Raw genomic sequence first — 20,723 nt, 5'->3', positions numbered from 1 at the left:
AGTGCACTGGAGTCATCGAAACCTCATTGCATTTTGCATTCTAGTTATAGAAGAAATAAGAATTTATTCCTTGAGAAGTGTCTAGTTTTGCTGCTTGTATACAAGCATATCATTAACCAAATGGGTGTCATATATTCTATTTTCACGTTACTCATTTCGCAATTGGTTCATGATGTGCGTAATTGTATTTATCAATGTTTTGAGAACATGTTAGTTGTTACTATCAACTGGTAAATTGAACTAAGTAAGCTGCGGAAGAAATTCCTCGTACCGCTTACCTTTCCTGGAAAATGATTTCGAAAGATAACTGGATATTTGGATTCTGGTACGTAAGACATTACCGATCAGCAACAGATTTCAAATAAACACGATTTCCATTCAGTCAATGCCTCAAACTTCATACGTCAATTTGACTTCAACATGATTCCCTGAACGTCTGTTGTGGTTTTTCTATTAACACTTATAATTGAATGCTACAGTTTTCTACGGTAGTGCTGAAGGGTCAGGCGAGTTCTAAACTTGGAGTGTTAGACAACTTGACAAATTTCTATATTTTGGTTTGGTTTGGTTGTCGAATTACGTATATACATAAATACTTGTGAGGGTTGACAAAAGAGGGGGAGGGGGTGGGAGTGGATTGATAGAGTGGTGTATATCTGTAGTAGTACTCCCATTCTTCCCTGGAAATACAAACAATCCCTTGGGGCATGCCACTGATTACGAATGCATTCAATGAAAAGTATCATGAATGCTCAAACAAGAAAAAGAGTTTTAATGCACAATTAAAAAGAACTTTAACAAATTTATTTCCCTAAAACGTTTCTTCTCCCAAGACATCATGCATTAATTAACAGACAGTCACAATATTAAGAATACTTTAGAAATTTGGATTATCATCCGAATACTGCTATACATGTGATAAAATCGCCAACACTGTAGGTCATCATTAAAAAGATAAGAACAAACTAGGAATGATATGATAATAAGTATGGTGTGTGTGAATTAGAAATGAGATCCCCTGGAGAATGGAAAGCTTCAAATGTTTGAAGCATCAATCTAGTTATTTGGAATGGTTTCTCAAAACCTATTCAGTGAATATATTTTCTTACTAGAGTACTATCCCAGTTTACTCTCCCACTCTTACTAAATTTTACCAATCCTTTCTCCTTCATACCAACCGACACTTTTTTCATACCCAAGGTTTTGTACCTTCCAAATTCCTGTACATGAAAGTAAAATATGAAAAAGAAATGAAAAGACAAGCATTCAATACTTAATAATAATTAAGAGAGCAGAGATGCAGATATCTTATTTGAATACACACCTTGGTACTGTACTCCCAGGTATGTGCTGACACCGGGAGGGGGGGGGGGGCATGCTGCTGCCTCTGGCAGTTCTGAATGCCGCCAAGCATAAACAGTATTTTAAACATTTACGCCTGACACTGTTTTTGGTGATCAATTTAACAAATGTTACCATTACTATATGGGTGAATAATTGGAACACAACTTAGCTCCAGAACAGGATAGAGATAGCACCATTCGTCTTCTAAGCATACTTCATTTGCAAAAAGTTTCCAAGGGGGATGGGAAAACCCCACCCTTTAACCCCTCCCTGTGGGTAACACTACCACACAGATCCGCCCGACACTAAAATATTCCTTAAGTTATTTGCAGGATATTTTGGTCAGCCTACAATTAATACTTCTTTAAATTACTACCAAACCACAAATTCAGAAATTGTTATTGATGATGTAATTATTTGCAATTTCTGTTTCTGCCCCTCTCAAACCTCTCTGCCCCTCCTACATACACTGCAAAATATTATATGTAAAATGTCTACTGTTTTGAAAGCTTCTCAATAATCAATGCATTAACATCAATAAATGTGTTTCCTTCATTAATATGGATATCAGTGAACATGGAGAAATGACATGACTCATTTTGTACAGTCTGTACGCAAGAGATGATTCTGTTGGACTGAGGTCAGTATATATGCCTCATGCTACCCCATATATATACTGGAAATGTCAGCCTTTTTGTGTGATACAGATGTTTTTAAATGTTTTTTCTTATCTTTTTCTTGTAAGACGTAAGGTTGTGGGGTGGGGGGGGTGGGATGATCACCAATCCACGCTCCCCCTCTGGATCCACCCTTGAACAAACACAATTTATTTGGTACATGCATGATTCAAGTGGTGACATTATATAAAATAAATTAAATTAAGTTAAATTATCAATTGTGGAGAACATGTCACCACAGTGTCCAAGTGTACTGTTTAAGTGTACAAATGAGAGTGGAAGATACTTCTGTACCCTACCACCTTCCTGCTTCACCACCATTACCTTGCCAGCAAATGCACAATATTTTTATTAAAATGAAAACAATAAACATGAAAAAAACGGAGCAATTACTTGAGTATTTGTGTAATAGTGTCTATATATACAAGTTATATATTCTCATCTCATTTCTCAGTCTTTTTCATTGTAAACATATATTGTAAACATATAACCCCCCCCCCCCCCCATTGCCACAGCCTTCTATCTCCCTTCCCCTGTGATAAATACAATCTAACTCAATGTTATTAGAAAACCCACCACAAATGATTTCAATGAATGGACCAAAATTCTCAAATTAGCAGAAAGAGCTTTTCACATCAATTAAAATGAACATTTCAGAAATATAGCCACAGTATTAAGAATACTTGAGAAAGATTTATTATCCAATGCTGTCATGGGCAAAACATTATTGACCACTGTTTGTACCTGGGTCATAGTGTATCATAACAAGAAGTCACTGTGTGGTTTTGCTATGCACGTGCAATGACCAAAATGCTGTATTTATGTTATTTGACATTGACCTCTGACCCTATGACGTTATAGGTTCCTTGGCCTACCTGCTTTGGCGTGAAGTTTAAAACTTGTTCTGAAGACCAGCAGCTATTATTCATTAAAGTGACTTTGCAATGAGAGATATGCAACTCTGTGGATTGCCCTCTAGTTTTTATTATTAGACAACCTATGCTTAATGATAGAAAAGTATGTTTTCCATCAATAAATGCATCTAGAGTAATAAAAACTTCTCTCCATGTGAAACTACAGCTTGTGAAATCTTCAACATCTTGGCTCTGAAACAACTGGTCCAAACATGAGTTGGTCATTGCAGTAGTGCTCTATAGTCATAGATGCTCCACCTATGATCTCATTGTCCCCACAACTCAATACCCACCATGCCCTTGGATTCATTCTTAGCCATAGATGTATTGGTGTTAGACAGCTGGGTGATGCCTGCTCTGTGTCTCTGCTACAATAAATTACTATAGCGCTGCTTCTCATCTAGCATACTTTCAATGGTTACATATCCTGTCATATATCCATTGATGGCCGTTTCTGGTGTAGATAAGGCAAATTCAAATGCTGTCTGACACTTTTGCAGTTCAAGTCAACATCATCTATTCTTCTTCACTGTATAGAAATCCAAATTGAATTATGAAAAATGAGAACAACTAACTGACGTCACATATAATGTTTCTTGTAATTGGTCATTTAAAGATTCGTCTGTTGGTTTGATTTATTTCGTATCTGGTGATCATTGAGATCAGTTTTTCTCTAAATGTAGTACTTTTAGCAACATTTAATCACATTGAAATATATTTAGAGACCTTTAATTCATCAGGTAATACTACAACTTTCTCATAAATTATTAACAATGATCCTATTGGTCAATTACCACAGCTTGACAGTATTTGCATTTGACAAAGGTTTCATAGTAAAGCTATTGTCACCAAACTCAAATACATTTAGTAATTCCACTATTAAATTTAACAAATAAATCAAATAATGAAAAAGAGGCACAAAAAACGTAGGACATTGGTAATAGATAATGTCTAAAAGTGTAAAATGGCTTTGTTACATCATGAAGGTAAATCTGTTTTACCTGCATGGTTGAACATCAATTAGGTCAAGAACTTTTAATCACATTCCTTCTTGAATGGTACATCAGTCGATATTATTTGGAAAGACACTGAATATATGTAACTTTGCACTTCTTGGCAAATCGCTTAAACTTAGCTCTACTGACTTTGCTGTCGCAGATTTGGGTAAGAAGAAACAATGTCTCAAAAGCAGTGTAAAACATGCACAATGCATACCTGGCATAACATATGAAGATCACCAAGCTTTCGTAAGTGCTTGGATACAGCTGTTATATACACATCGCAACAGTGTAGGATATGCAGAAAGAAACATCCCAGGCTGATACAGTTCATGATATCATGTACGCATCTAAAAAGAACAACAAAACATATTACTAAGCAGTTGAATCAAGATAACTTTGTTATGTAATTTGGTAAGAACTACTAAATTATACTAATGGTGACACCCATGTTTGAAATCTGACTGTTAACATTTAACTAATATATATTATGACAAGATGATTTGAGATGGTCTTGTAACTTGTGGTAGAAGACCAATCAATCCTGGTTATTAGTAATGAGACCAGAAATAGATCAAACAGTGAAAATGTGGGAATCTCTTGTACCTTGTTTGAATATTGCTTCCAATTCCAATGAGGATATCTGATCCAGTCATACCTACTGACTCTGAAATGATCAATGATATAAATGTTGTAAACATAACAACGTGAAAACTGATATGCATATTCATAGCTGTAACTATGATGGAAGCTCATTACAAATTCAAGTCTACCATTGATATGTTATGAATGTGATCAATATCAGTCTAAAAGCTGAAATTTACAAATAACTAAAAAGTAAATGAAAGTTGATACGCAACTGTAATATGTGATCATTGCTTTAAGAGAGTTTTAGGTTTGTTACTATTATTTTCTCATATCTATTCAAGTTAGGTACTATCAGCTCCCATTTTAAACATTTCAAATATGAGTTATCACAGTTACAATTTTTCAAATGTACTCACCTTGACTTAACACATATTTTTTTCCACAATAATATGTCAATTGTTGTAATGAACATTACAAGTTGTCTCACTACCGTATTTGTTGATCCATGAAATGAGCAGTTGTGAGATCTCTTCCGTCCGACAAGCAGAACGGATTGGCTGCATATTGGACGCTTTTACCTCAGTATGAACTCCCGCCTGTTTCTAGCCACTCATTAGCTTTCTTGTTTGATACCAGCTGAACAGGTGAGATGAGTAAAACAAATATTTAATGAAATAAAGTGGTCTATATGTAAAGACAACAATATATTTTAATGCTGAATGGCTTTTTTTATCAATATAAACATTATTAAAATGCTTTAGGTGCATATGGAATGATACAGAATACCCTACACAGACAAGGGAGGAAAAATGGAGAACTTTCTGACATACAGAGCAGTTTCAGGCTGGAGATTTGCATTTAACTGTGATCTATCACTGTGAGTTGGCAAAGCACTTGCCTGGATCTAACCAATCATCAGTTATCATTTTTGGTAGTGGTTAAAAAGGTAGAAAAGAGTTAAGAAAATAAAAGTTGATGGTCAAATATGTTCTAAGTGCCAAAGGCCAAAAGAACTTCTTAATGCAGAATACTATTTTACAAAACGAACACAATAAAGACAGGTTTCTGGCAGTGTTAATTTAAACCAAAGAAGTGTAGCCTACACAGAAATGACATATAAAGTATCCTTACAAAAATTAGTGTTGTTTTATGTTGAAGATGTTACTTGGTGTCTTACTTGAACATAGGTGGAAGCTTAGTGATTATAAAGCGACGAGATATTATGGATATTTTACCTGGAATACTGAAATTAGATTCTATCTGTACACTTAATTAATACGAAAGTTGTTAAAGTGAGATTCTAAACAGTTTATTTGCTGTTTTAATGTTGCAGAAGGAAATCAAGTTTACTTTATTTGGGAAGTTGGTATCTGTAGCAGAAAGTAGTTTTACGTATAATTCAGTTATATATTTAATTGCTAAGGTCCTTTGAGGTATTTGTATGATTACATTAATTATTTACCCTGAATGTACAGTATCTCTTGCAGGTCTCTGCGACCAGCTGCTTCTAAAGCCTCTCCCAGTACTCTGTATGTGGAATTACTACCATTGCTTTGTTTCCAAGTCAGCAACATCTGATAAACAGTTTCCTTGTGTCCCTGGTTGTTAGAATCTGTCTGAAGTATATAAAGCTCTTCATCTTTTCGTCCAAGATTTCTACCTACATTTTTCCATTCTTTTGGAATTTTCCCAGAGAGATCCTGTAATATGATAAAAATATATGAACATTGAGTGTTACATGATTAGAACATCCACAAACTATATCAGTTCTCTATCAGGTCCCCTGTCAAAAGTATTTTATAACGTTTAATGAATTGATTACAGAGTGAATTAATATGAATCCATTGTGTTCCAATTATTGTTCATTTACAAATTAATTATACTATAACTGACACCTGATGTATATCGTTTATGTATATATTAAAGCATGATACAGAATGGCAGAGTTAACATGTGCGTCATGAGTCACTAAAGTCTAAGAGTGGAGTCACTTAAAGGAGTTCGTGAATTTCCCCCAATAAGGCAACTATGGTGCCTTTCTTCACTGTAATAGTTGTCACTGGCTAGATGTCTCTCATATGTGATGAAAATAATAAAGATTCTCCCAACTCATTTGCACACGTCCAGAACAAGAAGATCGAGAACATAATGAAATAAAACAAAAATGGTGACAAGTTGTGAGTCACCACCCAACCGGAGTGTGTAGCACACTCAATTTATATACAACAAATGTTCTGGTTGCACATTGCACCGTGGAGCCCTTGCACATTTCTGGAAGGAATGGCAGTGTGCCACCACGCACAATGCTGTGTAATTTTATTCAAAATGTTTGCAATGTCCTTGTTCTGGGCGCATTTCAACAATTAGACAAGGCGGTGAGAAGAGACGTGCCCAGTCAATCAGTTGCATTGTGCATTTCCAACTAATTAAGTCTCTGAGGGAACAAAGGATCCAATGAACATGCTTGTATCAATTATTTATTGGAACTTTTTGATCACCATAAACACTTCTTGAGGTAAAGAAATCTAATCATATAGAACCCCCAAAACTCGTATTTACGTGATTGCAATTAAGTTTGTACACTCACTTCAACTTTACACACTCAGGGAAACTGAAGCTGGACCCAAAACTAGAATCTGTGCACAAGGCAATGGTTGAAACTGTGAAAAGTTGTGCTTAGTACTTAATTTATTGTATGTAATCTCCAAAAGATGACTTATGAACCAACATTGTGCCGGTTGTATCCTTCTTGTGTACAAGTTGCTAACATGTGTGTCAGTTGTGTACGTTACACATTGTTGGCAAAAGGCGCACAGTCAGCATTTAATTGACACACTCTAATTTGTTAAGCTCTTTCACAAAACATGGCACGAAATCATGAGGGCTTGGTCGTATGCTGTCAAATATCTTGATAAGTTACTGCATTCACTATTGTAACATTTCAGTCTTAATCTAACTGCAGCAAGAACATACCTCATAAAACTGAGGTATCATCAACAGCATCAGTACTAGAAGGCAAGCATTTTAGTAGAAATAAATCATGATGTAATATATACAAGCAAACCATGGAACTTGAACGTCAAAGTAGGTATGCCTTAAGGGCCAGTATGGACTGTAAAGCCCCAATTTATGTAATATGTTCTAAAAAGACTCTTTTTTTAGGACAACAGAATCATGTATGTAAATTATTACCCTGAGACATCCTGTTCTGACTTCTAGATCAATGTTTTCCATGGGTTGTTTGACAGTTAGACTTTCATCATCAGTCTTCTTCTGTGACTGAGATGGTCCTGCATCAACTACTTTATCAGAGCTGCTAGCTGCAGAATCTTCCACTCCATCCTAACATCAGAAAACAAGAAAAATATATTAACTATGTTAACATGGACTTTTAATTTTATTTGATCCAGTGTTGTAACCAAGTCGTATATCGTTCTCATAAGTAAACCAGTCAATCTTCTCAAGTCAAGTCACAGGTAAAGTTTATTTCATCAGGTCAGGTCTTTACCAGGTCATAGACTTCATTGCAAGTCAATCAAGTCACAAGTCAATGCTTCTTAATTCAATTGATGTCACCCCGTACAATTGATTTCATCAGGTCTAGTTCTATCACAAGTCATTTGACTTCATTGCAAGTCAAATCAAGTCACAAGTTAACGTTTCTCAGTTTAATTTAAGTTACAAGTCAAAATATAAAAGCAACTTATAGTCATGCTATAGGTATGGGCATTTCAATACTAATGATGCAATATTATCAGTTGCAAATATTCATTCTCAACAATTGTAGTCAAGGTTTCCCAGATGATATGCTGGTGTCAATGCCAAGTTTTCTGAAGAAAAATACCACACAAAATTCATAGTCTACACCAGAATCCAGCAAGTTAGGATATGCCAAGAAAACAGTTTAAAATGCTCAATATTTATCCACTTCTGCAATACACAACATGTGTCTTCCTTTATAAGTGCAATGTACGTGTAAGAACAAAATACACTGATTATTTGTTTCAATTGGGCAGAGTATTTCCTCCCAATTTTTATAAAAAATCCATAGTGTCTACTCTAATAATTTCCATGAAAAAAATTCCATTAAATTCAAGTCAAGTCACAAGTCATTGTACAAGCAAGTCAAGTCATATCAAGTCATTGTCCATTTGTTGTCAAGTCACATCAACAAGTCCACAAAAATGTGAGTCAAGTCTGACTAGTCACAGGAAAAAAAATTGACGTGTTCAGCAATTAGGAGAATATATCATATGACAGCATAACCAAAGACCCAATTTCCATCACATAGATTCAATCTGGTCACTAGCAAGGTACAAAAAGGCCACAGTTTTAAATTTAAAGTATGAAACTCAACATTTTCATATATTTTTATTGTCTTTATCTGATCATCATAACTGTGTAAGACCTTTGTGACCTTTAAATTCCATCTTTGAAAATTACATAACTTCATCTAATTGATTCAATTTTTTAGGTCCCGCTTAGTTCTCACCAGTGTTTCCTCTAAGAAATTTCCCATTGAGTCAAAATGGCTAATATCTGATTATTTGACTCACTTCTGTCCTGGGGGAGGGGTCTAAGGGGAGGGGTAAAATTCCATGCCTTTTTTCACGATGTTACATTTTGCCGACAGTATTAGTACCAGGGGTAAGCCAGGATTTTCAAAGTTGTAGGCACGACTATCTGAGCGGAGCGCAACCATCGGTTGGCGCGGACCGTACAAGAAAATTTTTGGTTTTACAAACCCCCCAGATGGCCGGAAACGGCCCTTCCCGAGTGTTCATTCTGGTTCCCTGGCCTCTTGGTTACTTGAGACACCTCATTTAATATCACTTTTAAACCACAAAAAACAAACAAGCTAAAATAGTACGTAATTCGATACTACATAATGTATTTAAAATTAATGCAAGGTACATGTACAGAGTAAGCCAGTAACAACAGCCAACAAAGTGCTGCAGCTCTATAAGGTCTGTTAATCAACAACTATAGGCTTATTTGACTGTGGAATGTTTCTCAACTGAAATATCATCTTCATAAACGGGTTCTTAACTAGATGTTAAAAAACTGACAAGATCGGATCCTAGTCTTTTTCAGTGGGTAGAGTGTTGATTGAAACGGCACGCAATAGAAATGACAGCCTACTGTAGATGACAGAAGAATAGGTCACCTAATTAAGCCATATTCTTGCTACGTTCATTTCAATATTTTTTCCTGTCTAGACTCTAAAACTCGTCCAGCAAGCTGGATTTGAATTATGGGTGTTTTTAAAAAAAAGATAACTTGGCCAAAAAAAGTGTAGGCCCGGGCCTACAGTGCTACATACGGGCTACGCCCCTGTGTACTAAACATCGGCCAATCCAATGTCTGATTTTAAATTGAGGCATGGAACCCTGAGCTTTATTTAAACAATGATTGCTAAATAATAATAAATTAGTTCGTTGCATATTACGCTTTATTTTTACAAGCTAAATTTGGCTCAAATAGTGCACCACTTGCAATGCAGGGTAGGAATTAAGATTTGGCTTTGGGGCTATTTTGGAAAATGAAAAGTTAAAACCACCCCCCTTAATGTATTTACGAGGGCTTTGTTAAGGTTTAAGGGGCGCTTTTCCAGTTCAATATGCTGAATACGGAAAGGTTGTAAGCATTCATCAGGATCAAGTAAGCACAATTACCGTCTTCCTAGTTAGCTGCGACCGTATAGCAAATTCATTGAAAGTTTAATTGCCAAAATTTGCGATCGTTTAGCAAATAACATCAATCCACCGAATACATGACGAAAAACCAATAACCCATCAACTGAAATAGAAAACACTGAGGTTTACTTCCACTGAAGGTGCCCTTTCCTTTAATCATGTATTTTTTCGTGTGTGGATAAAATCACTGACCACCAAATACGAAACCATTATACCGCTGAAAAGTAATCAAAGTTAAAACCTTCAATCCATCGCCACAGCAACGGTGTACGTAAAATACAACATTCCCTCTTTAAGAGATACCACATACCTTCCAAACAACTGCCGATTTCCAGCAAATTGAAGTTGTAAACAAAGCTACGATTTTTTTTTTTTTTGCAAACCGATGGTTAGGCTACATTTCCCATTGACTTAGTGTGGTTGTTAGGCTAACATGTGGTCGAAGGTTGCAGTATTTCATGGATATTTTAGTTCTAGCTAACTGCGTCACAATTTCAGCGAATAAAGAGATGCTTAGGGTAGATTTTCCCGCTGACTACGTGTGGTGTTCGGCTACCATGCGCGCGACGATAGCAGCAAGGAAATATGTAAACAAAGCTACGCAAAGTATTCTTATTATTATATTTTTGCAAACCGATGGTTAGGCTACATTTCCCATTGACTTAGTGTGGTTGTTAGGCTAACATGTTGTTGAAGATAGCAGTTTTTCTTGGATATTTTTATTTTTTATTTGCGACACAACTTGAGCGAATAAACAGATAGCTAGATTAGAGTTCCATGTTGACTTAGTGTGAAATTAGGCTACCATGTGGTCGGAGATTTAAGGGGATTTTAGGTTATTGTCGCTGGTACTGAAATTGCTTAGTGAAGGCAATTAAAGGACGTTAATATTAACAATTTCTAGGAAGCAATAAACCTTGCGCAAGATTGTGATACGTGGCGGAGGTTAATCACTGAGCAGGTCGGATAGACGAGACTCAACTTACTACTAAGGCCGGTGAAGACCCGGTGATTGTGCGCGACCCTCCCGCACTGCTTCAAATTTGATGCAGGATTGTGAGAACTGTTTGTGTGATTCGCGCTGCTACTTGCAACCCCTACTGTAGCTAAAGCAAAAGCATGTCACAATTAAATTTACACAGACACCTGATATTACGAGGGCGACTTTCTTATATTTCTCTTTTCTTTTTCGCCCTCGCAATTGTGCTTTCGGAGGGCTTTTTTTTAGCACTTGCTAGGGCGAATCGCCCGTCGCCCCCGCTTATTTCTGACCCTGTTGCAATGTAATGTAAGGTAGGCTATACAGATATTATATTTAGTACACTGGTAGTGCGAACCATCGTAGTGTAGGCAATGCATCAGTGCGTTATATGATTTAGCTTTACAGCAATCGAGCTACAGTAAATCTGCGTGACTGTATAGAAAAACATAGCTACGGTAAAGTAAACGATCGCTAATTTAACATTTCTGACGAAAAATTGGAAACAATTTACAGTAATAACTTTTTCACTTCAAGTTGAAGTTCTGAACACCATGCCTTTTGAAACGTTTTTTTTCTATTCACACTGTATAAAATTCAGGAGAAAATGAAACCCTCTTTCTTTCCCTCCTCTCTCTCTGAACGCCAGTGCGTCAAATCGGCAAGCCATTGCGTCAAAATCGCGTCATAGCTGAAACACTGGTTCTCACTCTGAATACAAAGTTACCATTACATTATACATGCTATTCATTACATTCCTCTCATTGCTAAGTTAAAACTAAATAGCAGTTTGATTTTCCTGGCAGTTTGTTCACTAAATTCACCCTTCCTGTAATTCAAACATTTATCATTTATGTTGTTCCTTCTGGTTTCATTCCCTTTATCTCACCATCAAGTTTTTTTATTTAACCACATCTTAATGACAATAATGAAAACTATCGCATGACTGTTAATTTACCTAAATTTCAACACAGAGTTTCTCTTTCAATATTGCATTCAGTAATTTATTGTGATTTTAACAGATTTGTTAACTGATAGTCTACCACCTTCATCAAATTGACTTTGCTTCCTTCTTACAGGCAAATTACATATTCAATACCAATCATGAAATACTTCCTTCTGGAAATCAAGGTACGAGATATGAAATAAGTAGAAACATTTGGCCAGGAATGTTACAATTAGCTTAAAAGTTACTGTAAAATATTCCAAACATTCTATACCTTTAGAATAAAGAGTAATTCCACAATCTCTGATCCTTGCCTAGCCTTGAAGTAACACGTACATTTGTGCCTTTCCTGCGTACCTTCCTTGATATTTAACACAAATGTGCAGAAACCTCCCTTGGAAGTGGCAACCCTTATGAAAGATATTTCCTGAAATGAGAATGGCGACAGTTGTTAACAGTTTTTTTAATTACTCACTATCCTATCCTATGATATAGTGCTTGATACACCAACCTAATGGTAGGATGTCTCATGGGCAATTAGTACTAACAAGAATCACAAGTCCTCCCAGTGGATATATACTGACCATCGTAGGAAAACTAAAATCCAACAGACAAATAGCTGATTTGGAAGGGAATCGTACACAGTATACATTATTAAGATATATCTGAAGAAACTGTTTAAAATCCTTTCGACATCGTATGTCAGATCTGCAGTTGCAGATAATATCTTGCCACTTCTTGGGAATGTATGCACTGAACGCAACCGATAATTGATGCCACTTTTGTCCCTTGTAAAGTGGTTGACTTGTTTGTGACTAACTGTACTATCAAAGGAACCTCCAAATTGTTGTTCTGAAAGAATTAATGGAATTTCCTGAAGGATAAAGCTTCTACTATGCACACAAACTGCATTCAGCAATGTTAGCATGTTTAAATATTGACACATATTAATGCAGCTTTCGGCACCTATTCTAGCTACCTGCAGACCTGTCAAACATCATCAAAGCAATCTGCAATGCAAATATTACCTTGCAAAACTTCTTATTTTCTATTTCTTAAAGAGCGTTTGACTTCCACTAAAATGTAAAGAAGTTGTTCTCACAGCTCTGCTCAAACTGCATACGTGGTATGACATTTATCAAGATTCCCTTTCTTGAGATATTACAGTTATAAAGTTTTCAGGTTTGAGATCTGTTCACCTGAGATAACCTGTGACCTACCCTGGAAAGTTTAGATTTGTTACATAGTACCATAACACCAATTCATTGTGCATGTGCAGAATTTAATCTCTCAACATTGAAGAATCAGTTGAAGTTTAGTTTCTTAATGTATCAGGTGTTTTTGGTCTTTACATTTTGACCTCTGCTGTTGTTTGGTTCTTAAACCATTAAATACCTCACAGTCAGAATGTGCAAGCCACATACCAAGGGCTGTGAGTATGATATTTGCCATCATCATCTCCTATCTGCAACATCATTCTTTTCAAGATTTGTGGGATTTGACCCCAACGTACCTTTCAAACCATGAAAAGCAATATTGCTTGATACACATCTTCTGCCAGATATAAATGGCATTTTGCAAACAAACAGTACTATTTTGGTAAGATGTAAAGATGATGTAACATTACTTATTTTTAAATTACATTTTGCATTTTTTCTAATGTTAAGAGCAGTTCACACACTCACGATATTCCTCATTTAACTGTTTAAATTATGTTAAGTTTAATAGTTTCCACTTCATGAATATTATTGACACAATATTTAACATTTGTATGATTAGAATCCACCTTACCTTTGAGTTTTCTTCTTCAGAGCCACAGGTCCAAGCTGGTGGCTCTATTTTGTCAAAAAGACATTTCAGGGGCAATTGTCCTTTTTTAAAAAATACTGCAGACTGTTTTACCAACACAGAGACTTCATTTATGCTGACAATCTTCAAACAGAGAAGGGAGAAAACAAGCAAAAATGGGGTAGAAGAAACAGTTGACAAGATGCTACAGATATCAATATGTGAACTACAGTAGCAACGAAAGGTGCAGTACTTCACACCAAATTGATCATTTGGATAAGTGTGTCTCAATGAATGATCCTGAATTTGGCACCCTAAGTGTAGGTGCCACCACTTTTATAACTCACCCACCTCCAGACACTACCTGAACCAACTGAGTGTTCGGCTGGACGGTGCATGCGGAGTAGTATTAATGCTTGATTCGATAGTCTTTTCACTTTCTCTGAGTTTCAGCGGACATATGTATATATTAACAAAGTATCTACTATCTAACCACAAACACAAATCTTGTTGAGATCATTCTTGATTCGTCCTTTGCAGAAACATTGAGGCAACGATCTTTTACTATTACACAGAAAGTCAATGGACCTTTTCCATTGAGTTTACAGCAAAATCACACACTCACAGCCCATTGACTTGGTCACATGACATCACACTTGCTTTAGTACAGAACCCCTTAATAGAAGTAGTAACCTCCACTTTGGAGATAATATCAGTCAACAGTTAGTTGGAACAAAGTAGTAATGTACAGTATCATGTTGTACGACATATGCCACGTAAGGAAAGGGGGGGGGTGGAGGGTACACTAACCATATCACTTTAACTGAGCTCAACAGAAGGCTGGCAATAACCCAATTGATACAGAAATAAACTTATTTCGTGTACAAATACTATTTATAAATTTATTTGCGGAAAACTTACCAAAAATTATTAAAAACTATATTGTTTCATCACTTTATCCCTCTAAAACAAAAAATGTAACATTTGGTCCTGATGAACACTTTAGTTTTTTCATGCCAGTTTCATTTTCCAGAGAATGGCCCTACGTATGATCTATATACTGACATCATATTATCCAAGTATATGTATAAAGCTAATTAGACATACTATTTCAGAGATATCTTCTTAAAAAATTTTTGTTCACTGATTATATTCATGATATCCACACACACACAAAAAAACAGGTAGATAGTATGCATGTAGTGTAGCAAACCTTATATCGTACGGACTAAAACTATGGAATATTTAAAACCATGGAATTTGCTTTTTGTCTTGTGTTTGAAAGCCATTCCTTGCAATTTGATGAATATTAATGACAAAGTTGGAGACCTCATGAAAATGTGTTTTATATGTACCAACATCACCATACCAGTATGAATAAAATTTTATGTTAAGCCTGCCCACTCATTAATATTAATGAGATGAGAACAAAGAACAATAGGTCATATTTACACACCATGGGCATCTACCAATTATCACAATGATTCAACTTGAGGTTGTTGAGATATCTTGTTTTCAGTTGTTTTTGACAACTTTCCATTAACCCCCCCCCCCAACCATAAATAAAAATGATGTAAACAATGTTGTTGCAAAGAACATGCTCTTACTATGTAGTTACATACGGTGGAAGAGAAATTGACATTTTAAGAATTTTATGCCCCATCCACTGTTTAATTTTCATGATATGCAAATCACAAACAATAGGGAACATCTACACCACATCATAAGGCATCTACCTACTGAGTACTACATTCATTCAACTTGTGATTATTGAGATATCATGTAACTTACAAGCTAGCTGTCGCATACACAAACACACCCACCCAATCCAGCACGGTTGCAAAGGTTACTGAGCCTTCAGCATCGTAACCAAAAATCACATCTTGACTTCTTGATTAATGTGAATTATAGCAAATATCAACACAACCCCACCATTTATCTCCCAGGAATCCAAATGGCAACCAATATCAACAAGTAAAGAACCTCACCTTTTCACCCCCTGGAAGTTCCCAGTAATACCCAACATGAATATGTGTTATGCTTTCAGAGGATGACAGATCTTTAGCAGCATATAACACGATACGTTTGCCTTCAACTATTTCATCGCCGATGTCAAATTTCTCCCAGCTGAAATTTTTTAATTTGATCACACAATTTCGCTCAGTTAGTACATAAGGTGTGTCTGGTTGTGGTCTCCACAGAGGCTGGGTGCCTATATAATCCAGATGAAACAGAAATGTATTTTACATTTATTAATCATAATAATAATAATAATAATAATACGTTTTAACAGGTAGCATTTATATGACAGATAGATTGTATTATGCAGGAACTAGTCTATAAAATGCAATGACTGAACATTGCAAGAGACTGAGTTCTATCATAACTAAATACAACCTATTTGTATAGGTGGAATCAATTAAAAAGCGATACACATGCATTTAAATATACCTTCTTCATGATGGCTGCTATATATCTTTGCTTTCCATTCACATCCTTTCTTGAGAACCAAGCAGTGAGGCAATGTCAGTTTTACTGGTTTCAGTAGCTTCAGGTTACTAGGCAGGAGCTCAACCACAACTGATGAATTACTACTGAAGGAAAGATCAGAATCACCCTGGAAATTATCTGGAATAATTCTCATCTGGATTAACTGATCCTTCTCCAGAGCACCAGGAGGTATTTCTAAGCTGACACCGGTATCTGGAATCTCTAGCACTCCTCCATCCTTGTTGATCCAAAGCTCCATTTGCAGTGGGTAAGGTAAGTTGTCTGCAATATAAATAATCAGACAAGTTCAGGGACATTCAGCAAGAGTATTTTACAACATTGTTTTCAGTGAAGAGTGGTCTCCTTAATGGTCTTATTCTTCTTTGCTAGTAGTTGTAGTATATATGAGTACACAGGCATTGATTCATTCTGCTAAACTAAAGTTGTAGGGAAAAGCTAATATCTCATATTTGCTTATTTGCCCAAAGCTATTATTTCCTTCAATGCTACTTTTCATATTAAAACCTGATATTAATTAAACTTTGATCTTTCTGCATTTATCAGTTGCCAAGTTTATATTGTTGTTACTTAAATAACAAAACACAGAAATATACAAGCTCAACTATTACACATAATTGATGTTTACAAATACTCAAATTAAATTACTCAGAGAGGATTGATACTTGTTGCTGATGATGTTCAAAGCAAGATTAACATTCACTTCTTTACATAATACTAACAAACTTGAAAATTACTTAGTACTACTGTGGCAAACGTCATTATGTGGAAAATAACTATGAAAATGGCAAAGTTACCATGAGAATAAAGACACACCCTCCCATTTTTTTAGGAATGACTAACAGTAAGTAAACTACATCATGCATGTTAGGAAGCCTTAAGACAATGATGTGGATTTTTTTTTCATCAGAGCAAACCTTTCTTGGCGGCTTACCCTTTCCCATTCTCCATGAGTGGTTGTTCCACTGTGTCATTGATACCATGCAGCCATACTGACAACATTATTTCAGTATTTGTTTCTTTAACCTGATGTTAACACTAGTTACTTCATGCTGAGTGTAGTAGTTCATCATTAGCTACCATTGTGAATCTTACTGCAAAGACTGGTAAGCCTATAGTTATGCTATGATGGCATTCAAGTCCTACTAACCAAGGATTTATAATTCTTTTGCACAGTATAAATTGACTTTCTCAATGTATTTAAGTTTGTTGTCACAATGATGTTAGAATTATCAATCACATATTTCGCTGTGCATGTGCTTATGTACGATCTGCATGACTTGGTAAAGTTAGGGTGAATATGAATTCAACTGCCCAATAGTACCTCAGTAGCATGAGAATCAAAATAGACCCACCTTCTAGCTCAAACACAATTGTCGGCAGAAATATTTATGATACTATTGGGTTCTTAATACTAGGAGAACACGATTAGGATTTCATAAGCAAATCAGCAACAATCTAAGGTAAAAGGAAATAGCACTTTAAGGAAAGAAGTGAATGCCACAGAATGGTCAGATAGTCTCCATATAGCTATATTCATACATGATGTGGTCTTCATAAATCTCAACGAGAACAACAGTTCAAAAGCTGTTGAACTTCAGTTTGCTTGTTGATGTTCTATCCATTGTATTTATCATGAATATTCAGCACTAACCTGTTCCAAGCATAGATCCCTGTTCTTCATGAACTGTTCCTGAAGACTTGATCTTACTCTGAAGAACAACAACATATAATTACAAATCTTATTTGAGTTAATGCTTAAAGGAGTTTGGGTAAGTTGAGCAATTTACAACATTGTATAGACGTCTGTTAGCTGTCACAAACGAGCCTAATAATGATATTAATGAACACACTTCACCAATTATACAAATATCAGAATTGAGGAAATAGAGTTAGATAATAAAATGACTTGCAGTTTGTAGGCCTTTGTCATCCTACAGCACCCCTGATTTTATGAGAAAAATACCACTTATAACTAAATTGTATAAGATATGACTGAGAGGATGTATCTACAAGTTCCACTTCTTATGTGTGATATCACTTAAGAAGATAATTTTGATATGTACATATATACATTATTGATCTGGACAATCCAAACATTTCCGATGGGTCTTATTACATTGTAGAACATCTCAAAAATGAGTCATGAGTTTAACTTACCTTTCCTCTGCTTGAAACATCACTGCTTTTGTCTTCTTGTTGTTCCACTGTTTTATTTGTTTTGTCTTTTTCTGATGAAGTAAAGTGACATTAACAATTATGTGAGTTAACCACATCAACTGAACCAATCTTTCATCATACATGCACTATATAAAACATCATAAACCAACCCAACAACAAAACAGTCTCAAAAGACTAGTTTTGTCCTTACGTTTTCTAAAGTTGACTGATCTTTCAGTAAGTATACTTTAAGGCCAGCCTCCAAAGTTTGTTCCAAGGCTGGTCAATAAGGACACAGCTATTATTGTGAAGTTAGTAACATTTAGTGAAAGGACAGAGCTCATAGGAACATCGGGGCAAAGAATGTCAATATCAATACTGAGGATGAAAAACCCTTCATATATCAGCAGAACTCCAGTCGTGAGTGAACAACTAACTATGTATGTCTGCTTCAACTGTGGTTACACATTAGTGTATGTAAAACGGTTTGAAAATTTGTAAGCTGACCAACATTTACGGCAAATTCTTGATAGATTTCATTTCTACTGTAGGGATGTCCCTATTGATAGTTACTTTTTTTTTAATTAGTAGATTGTGAGACACCCTTCAAAGATTGACACACAACGGTATTAAAATAGTGAGACCAAATGAATATCTCAGAATACTGCCAAATATCTCACTTGCATATAAATGTTTACATGATTGTTGTTGCAATTAACATGATAATCTCACACCTCTTTCAATGCATTGTTATCGGAAGTCATGTATAAGGAGAACTAAATTGATATTTAATTTGTTTCAAACATATCAACGTTTTATAACATAGTCAGAGAATTAAAGGTATGCATGACATAACACAGGTTGTAGGCTGTATCATAGAAATGCCCTTTTCAAGGGGAATAACCTGCATATGGATTTAAAAAAAAAAAAATTATGCAGTTCTACATCGCGTTATAAAGAAGTACACATTAGGCTCCTTTACAACTTATTGTTCTTTACAGCTGCTTGCTAACTGATAATTTGAAGATTGCTTTACTAGTCATATTTCCATTCAAAATTGCTTCTAGACTTATATAAGCTTTTCTTGCAAAAAAAGTAGGTTTTTCATAAGTAATGTTAATTGTTCTTACTATGCTAATATTTTTTCCATATTGTATTTGGATATTGAATGTACACCTGTATAGTGTAAAAACAAAACAAGAGATACATAATCCTCCTTAAAGGTCTCATGTTTTGTTGTATTTAACTAACCTGACGTTGTTCCACATTGTTCCCTATTGAGAAGATAATCGGACAGGTCCTTACGATCAGTTGCTATTAGAGCATCTCTCAGTGTTTTGTTTGTTGCTTTCATCCCATGTTTGCGTTTCCATAGTAGCAACATGTGGTACACCACTTCTGCCTCTATGTTGTCAAGCTCTGTCTCATCAAGCTTCAGATTTCTTCCCACATCCCGCCATTCTCTGAAAAAATTTCCTGACAAGTCCTTGAAATAACAAGAAACCAAAAATTGTTTCATCGTTCTAATGCTATTTCACGATGCCAATTGATATTGAGCCAATCCATATAAGAACCTCAATAGACGGTTAAAAACTAAAACACAATAAGGCAAATGCTCATATCATGTACTTTTAATGAAATTGAGTTGTGTAGTTGACAGTTAAAAGGGCTAATGTTATGGTTTAATTCTGATCCACACATTCATTAATATGCTTTACTAAAGCTATCATTATCCATGGACACAGCAGCAATTTTGTGTGAAAACTGTAACTTTGACACAAATACACACAGAATAGACAGAAAACTCAGAAAACCTGGAATCTGTACGAATGCGGAAATTCTTGCACAATCTCAATACTACCAATGTGCTTGTAGTATATGTTTGTTTAGAGTTAGAGTAACAGTTAATATAGGTATTTCAGGTGGAAGTTATTTAATCCATCTTGGTTGACAGACGTTTTCCAAACAGAGCATACGTTACAAAATTAATTACAAATATCACAGATTCATGTGGGGACAAAATTGGGAAGCCATTATACCATTAAAGTCAATCCCAAAAAACAGTACATAGTTCCTAGCAAAACTCTGAAAATTGCTATGATTTCATTATTGTGTTATATGTTTT

General features: G+C 35.5%; 1 protein-coding gene across 10 annotated transcripts in view; it reads right to left on the bottom strand.

The window, feature by feature from the left end:
• Window positions 1-789: 789 nt before the first annotated feature.
• LOC139977729 (uncharacterized) overlaps window positions 790-20,723 on the bottom strand; it is a 144,358-nt gene continuing 124,424 nt past the window's right edge. For 7 of the 10 annotated variants that reach the window (XM_071987264.1, XM_071987268.1, XM_071987269.1 and 4 more), the window contains 13 exons: window positions 19,850-20,084; window positions 18,599-18,669; window positions 18,093-18,150; window positions 16,382-16,702; window positions 15,919-16,142; window positions 13,934-14,074; window positions 12,417-12,569; window positions 7,714-7,863; window positions 5,984-6,221; window positions 4,938-5,157; window positions 4,540-4,600; window positions 4,151-4,283; window positions 790-3,464 (listed from right to left, as the gene is read on the bottom strand). In XM_071987264.1, coding sequence (XP_071843365.1) covers window positions 5,135-5,157; window positions 5,984-6,221; window positions 7,714-7,863; window positions 12,417-12,569; window positions 13,934-14,074; window positions 15,919-16,142; window positions 16,382-16,702; window positions 18,093-18,150; window positions 18,599-18,669; window positions 19,850-20,084 — 1,614 coding nt within the window. In that variant the 3' untranslated portion in view covers window positions 790-3,464; window positions 4,151-4,283; window positions 4,540-4,600; window positions 4,938-5,134. The remainder of the gene's footprint in view (window positions 3,465-4,150; window positions 4,284-4,539; window positions 4,601-4,937; window positions 5,158-5,983; window positions 6,222-7,713; window positions 7,864-12,416; window positions 12,570-13,933; window positions 14,075-15,918; window positions 16,143-16,381; window positions 16,703-18,092; window positions 18,151-18,598; window positions 18,670-19,849; window positions 20,085-20,723) is intronic. The other 3 variants (XM_071987267.1, XM_071987265.1, XM_071987273.1) reach the window with 3 other exon arrangements.

This window comes from Apostichopus japonicus, chromosome 12, assembly GCF_037975245.1.
Source record: "Apostichopus japonicus isolate 1M-3 chromosome 12, ASM3797524v1, whole genome shotgun sequence".
In the NCBI taxonomy this organism is placed as follows: Eukaryota; Metazoa; Echinodermata; class Holothuroidea; order Aspidochirotida; family Stichopodidae; genus Apostichopus; species Apostichopus japonicus.
The sequence above is the reverse complement of the archived record's forward strand: the minus strand, read 5'-3'. Positions and strand labels throughout refer to the sequence as shown.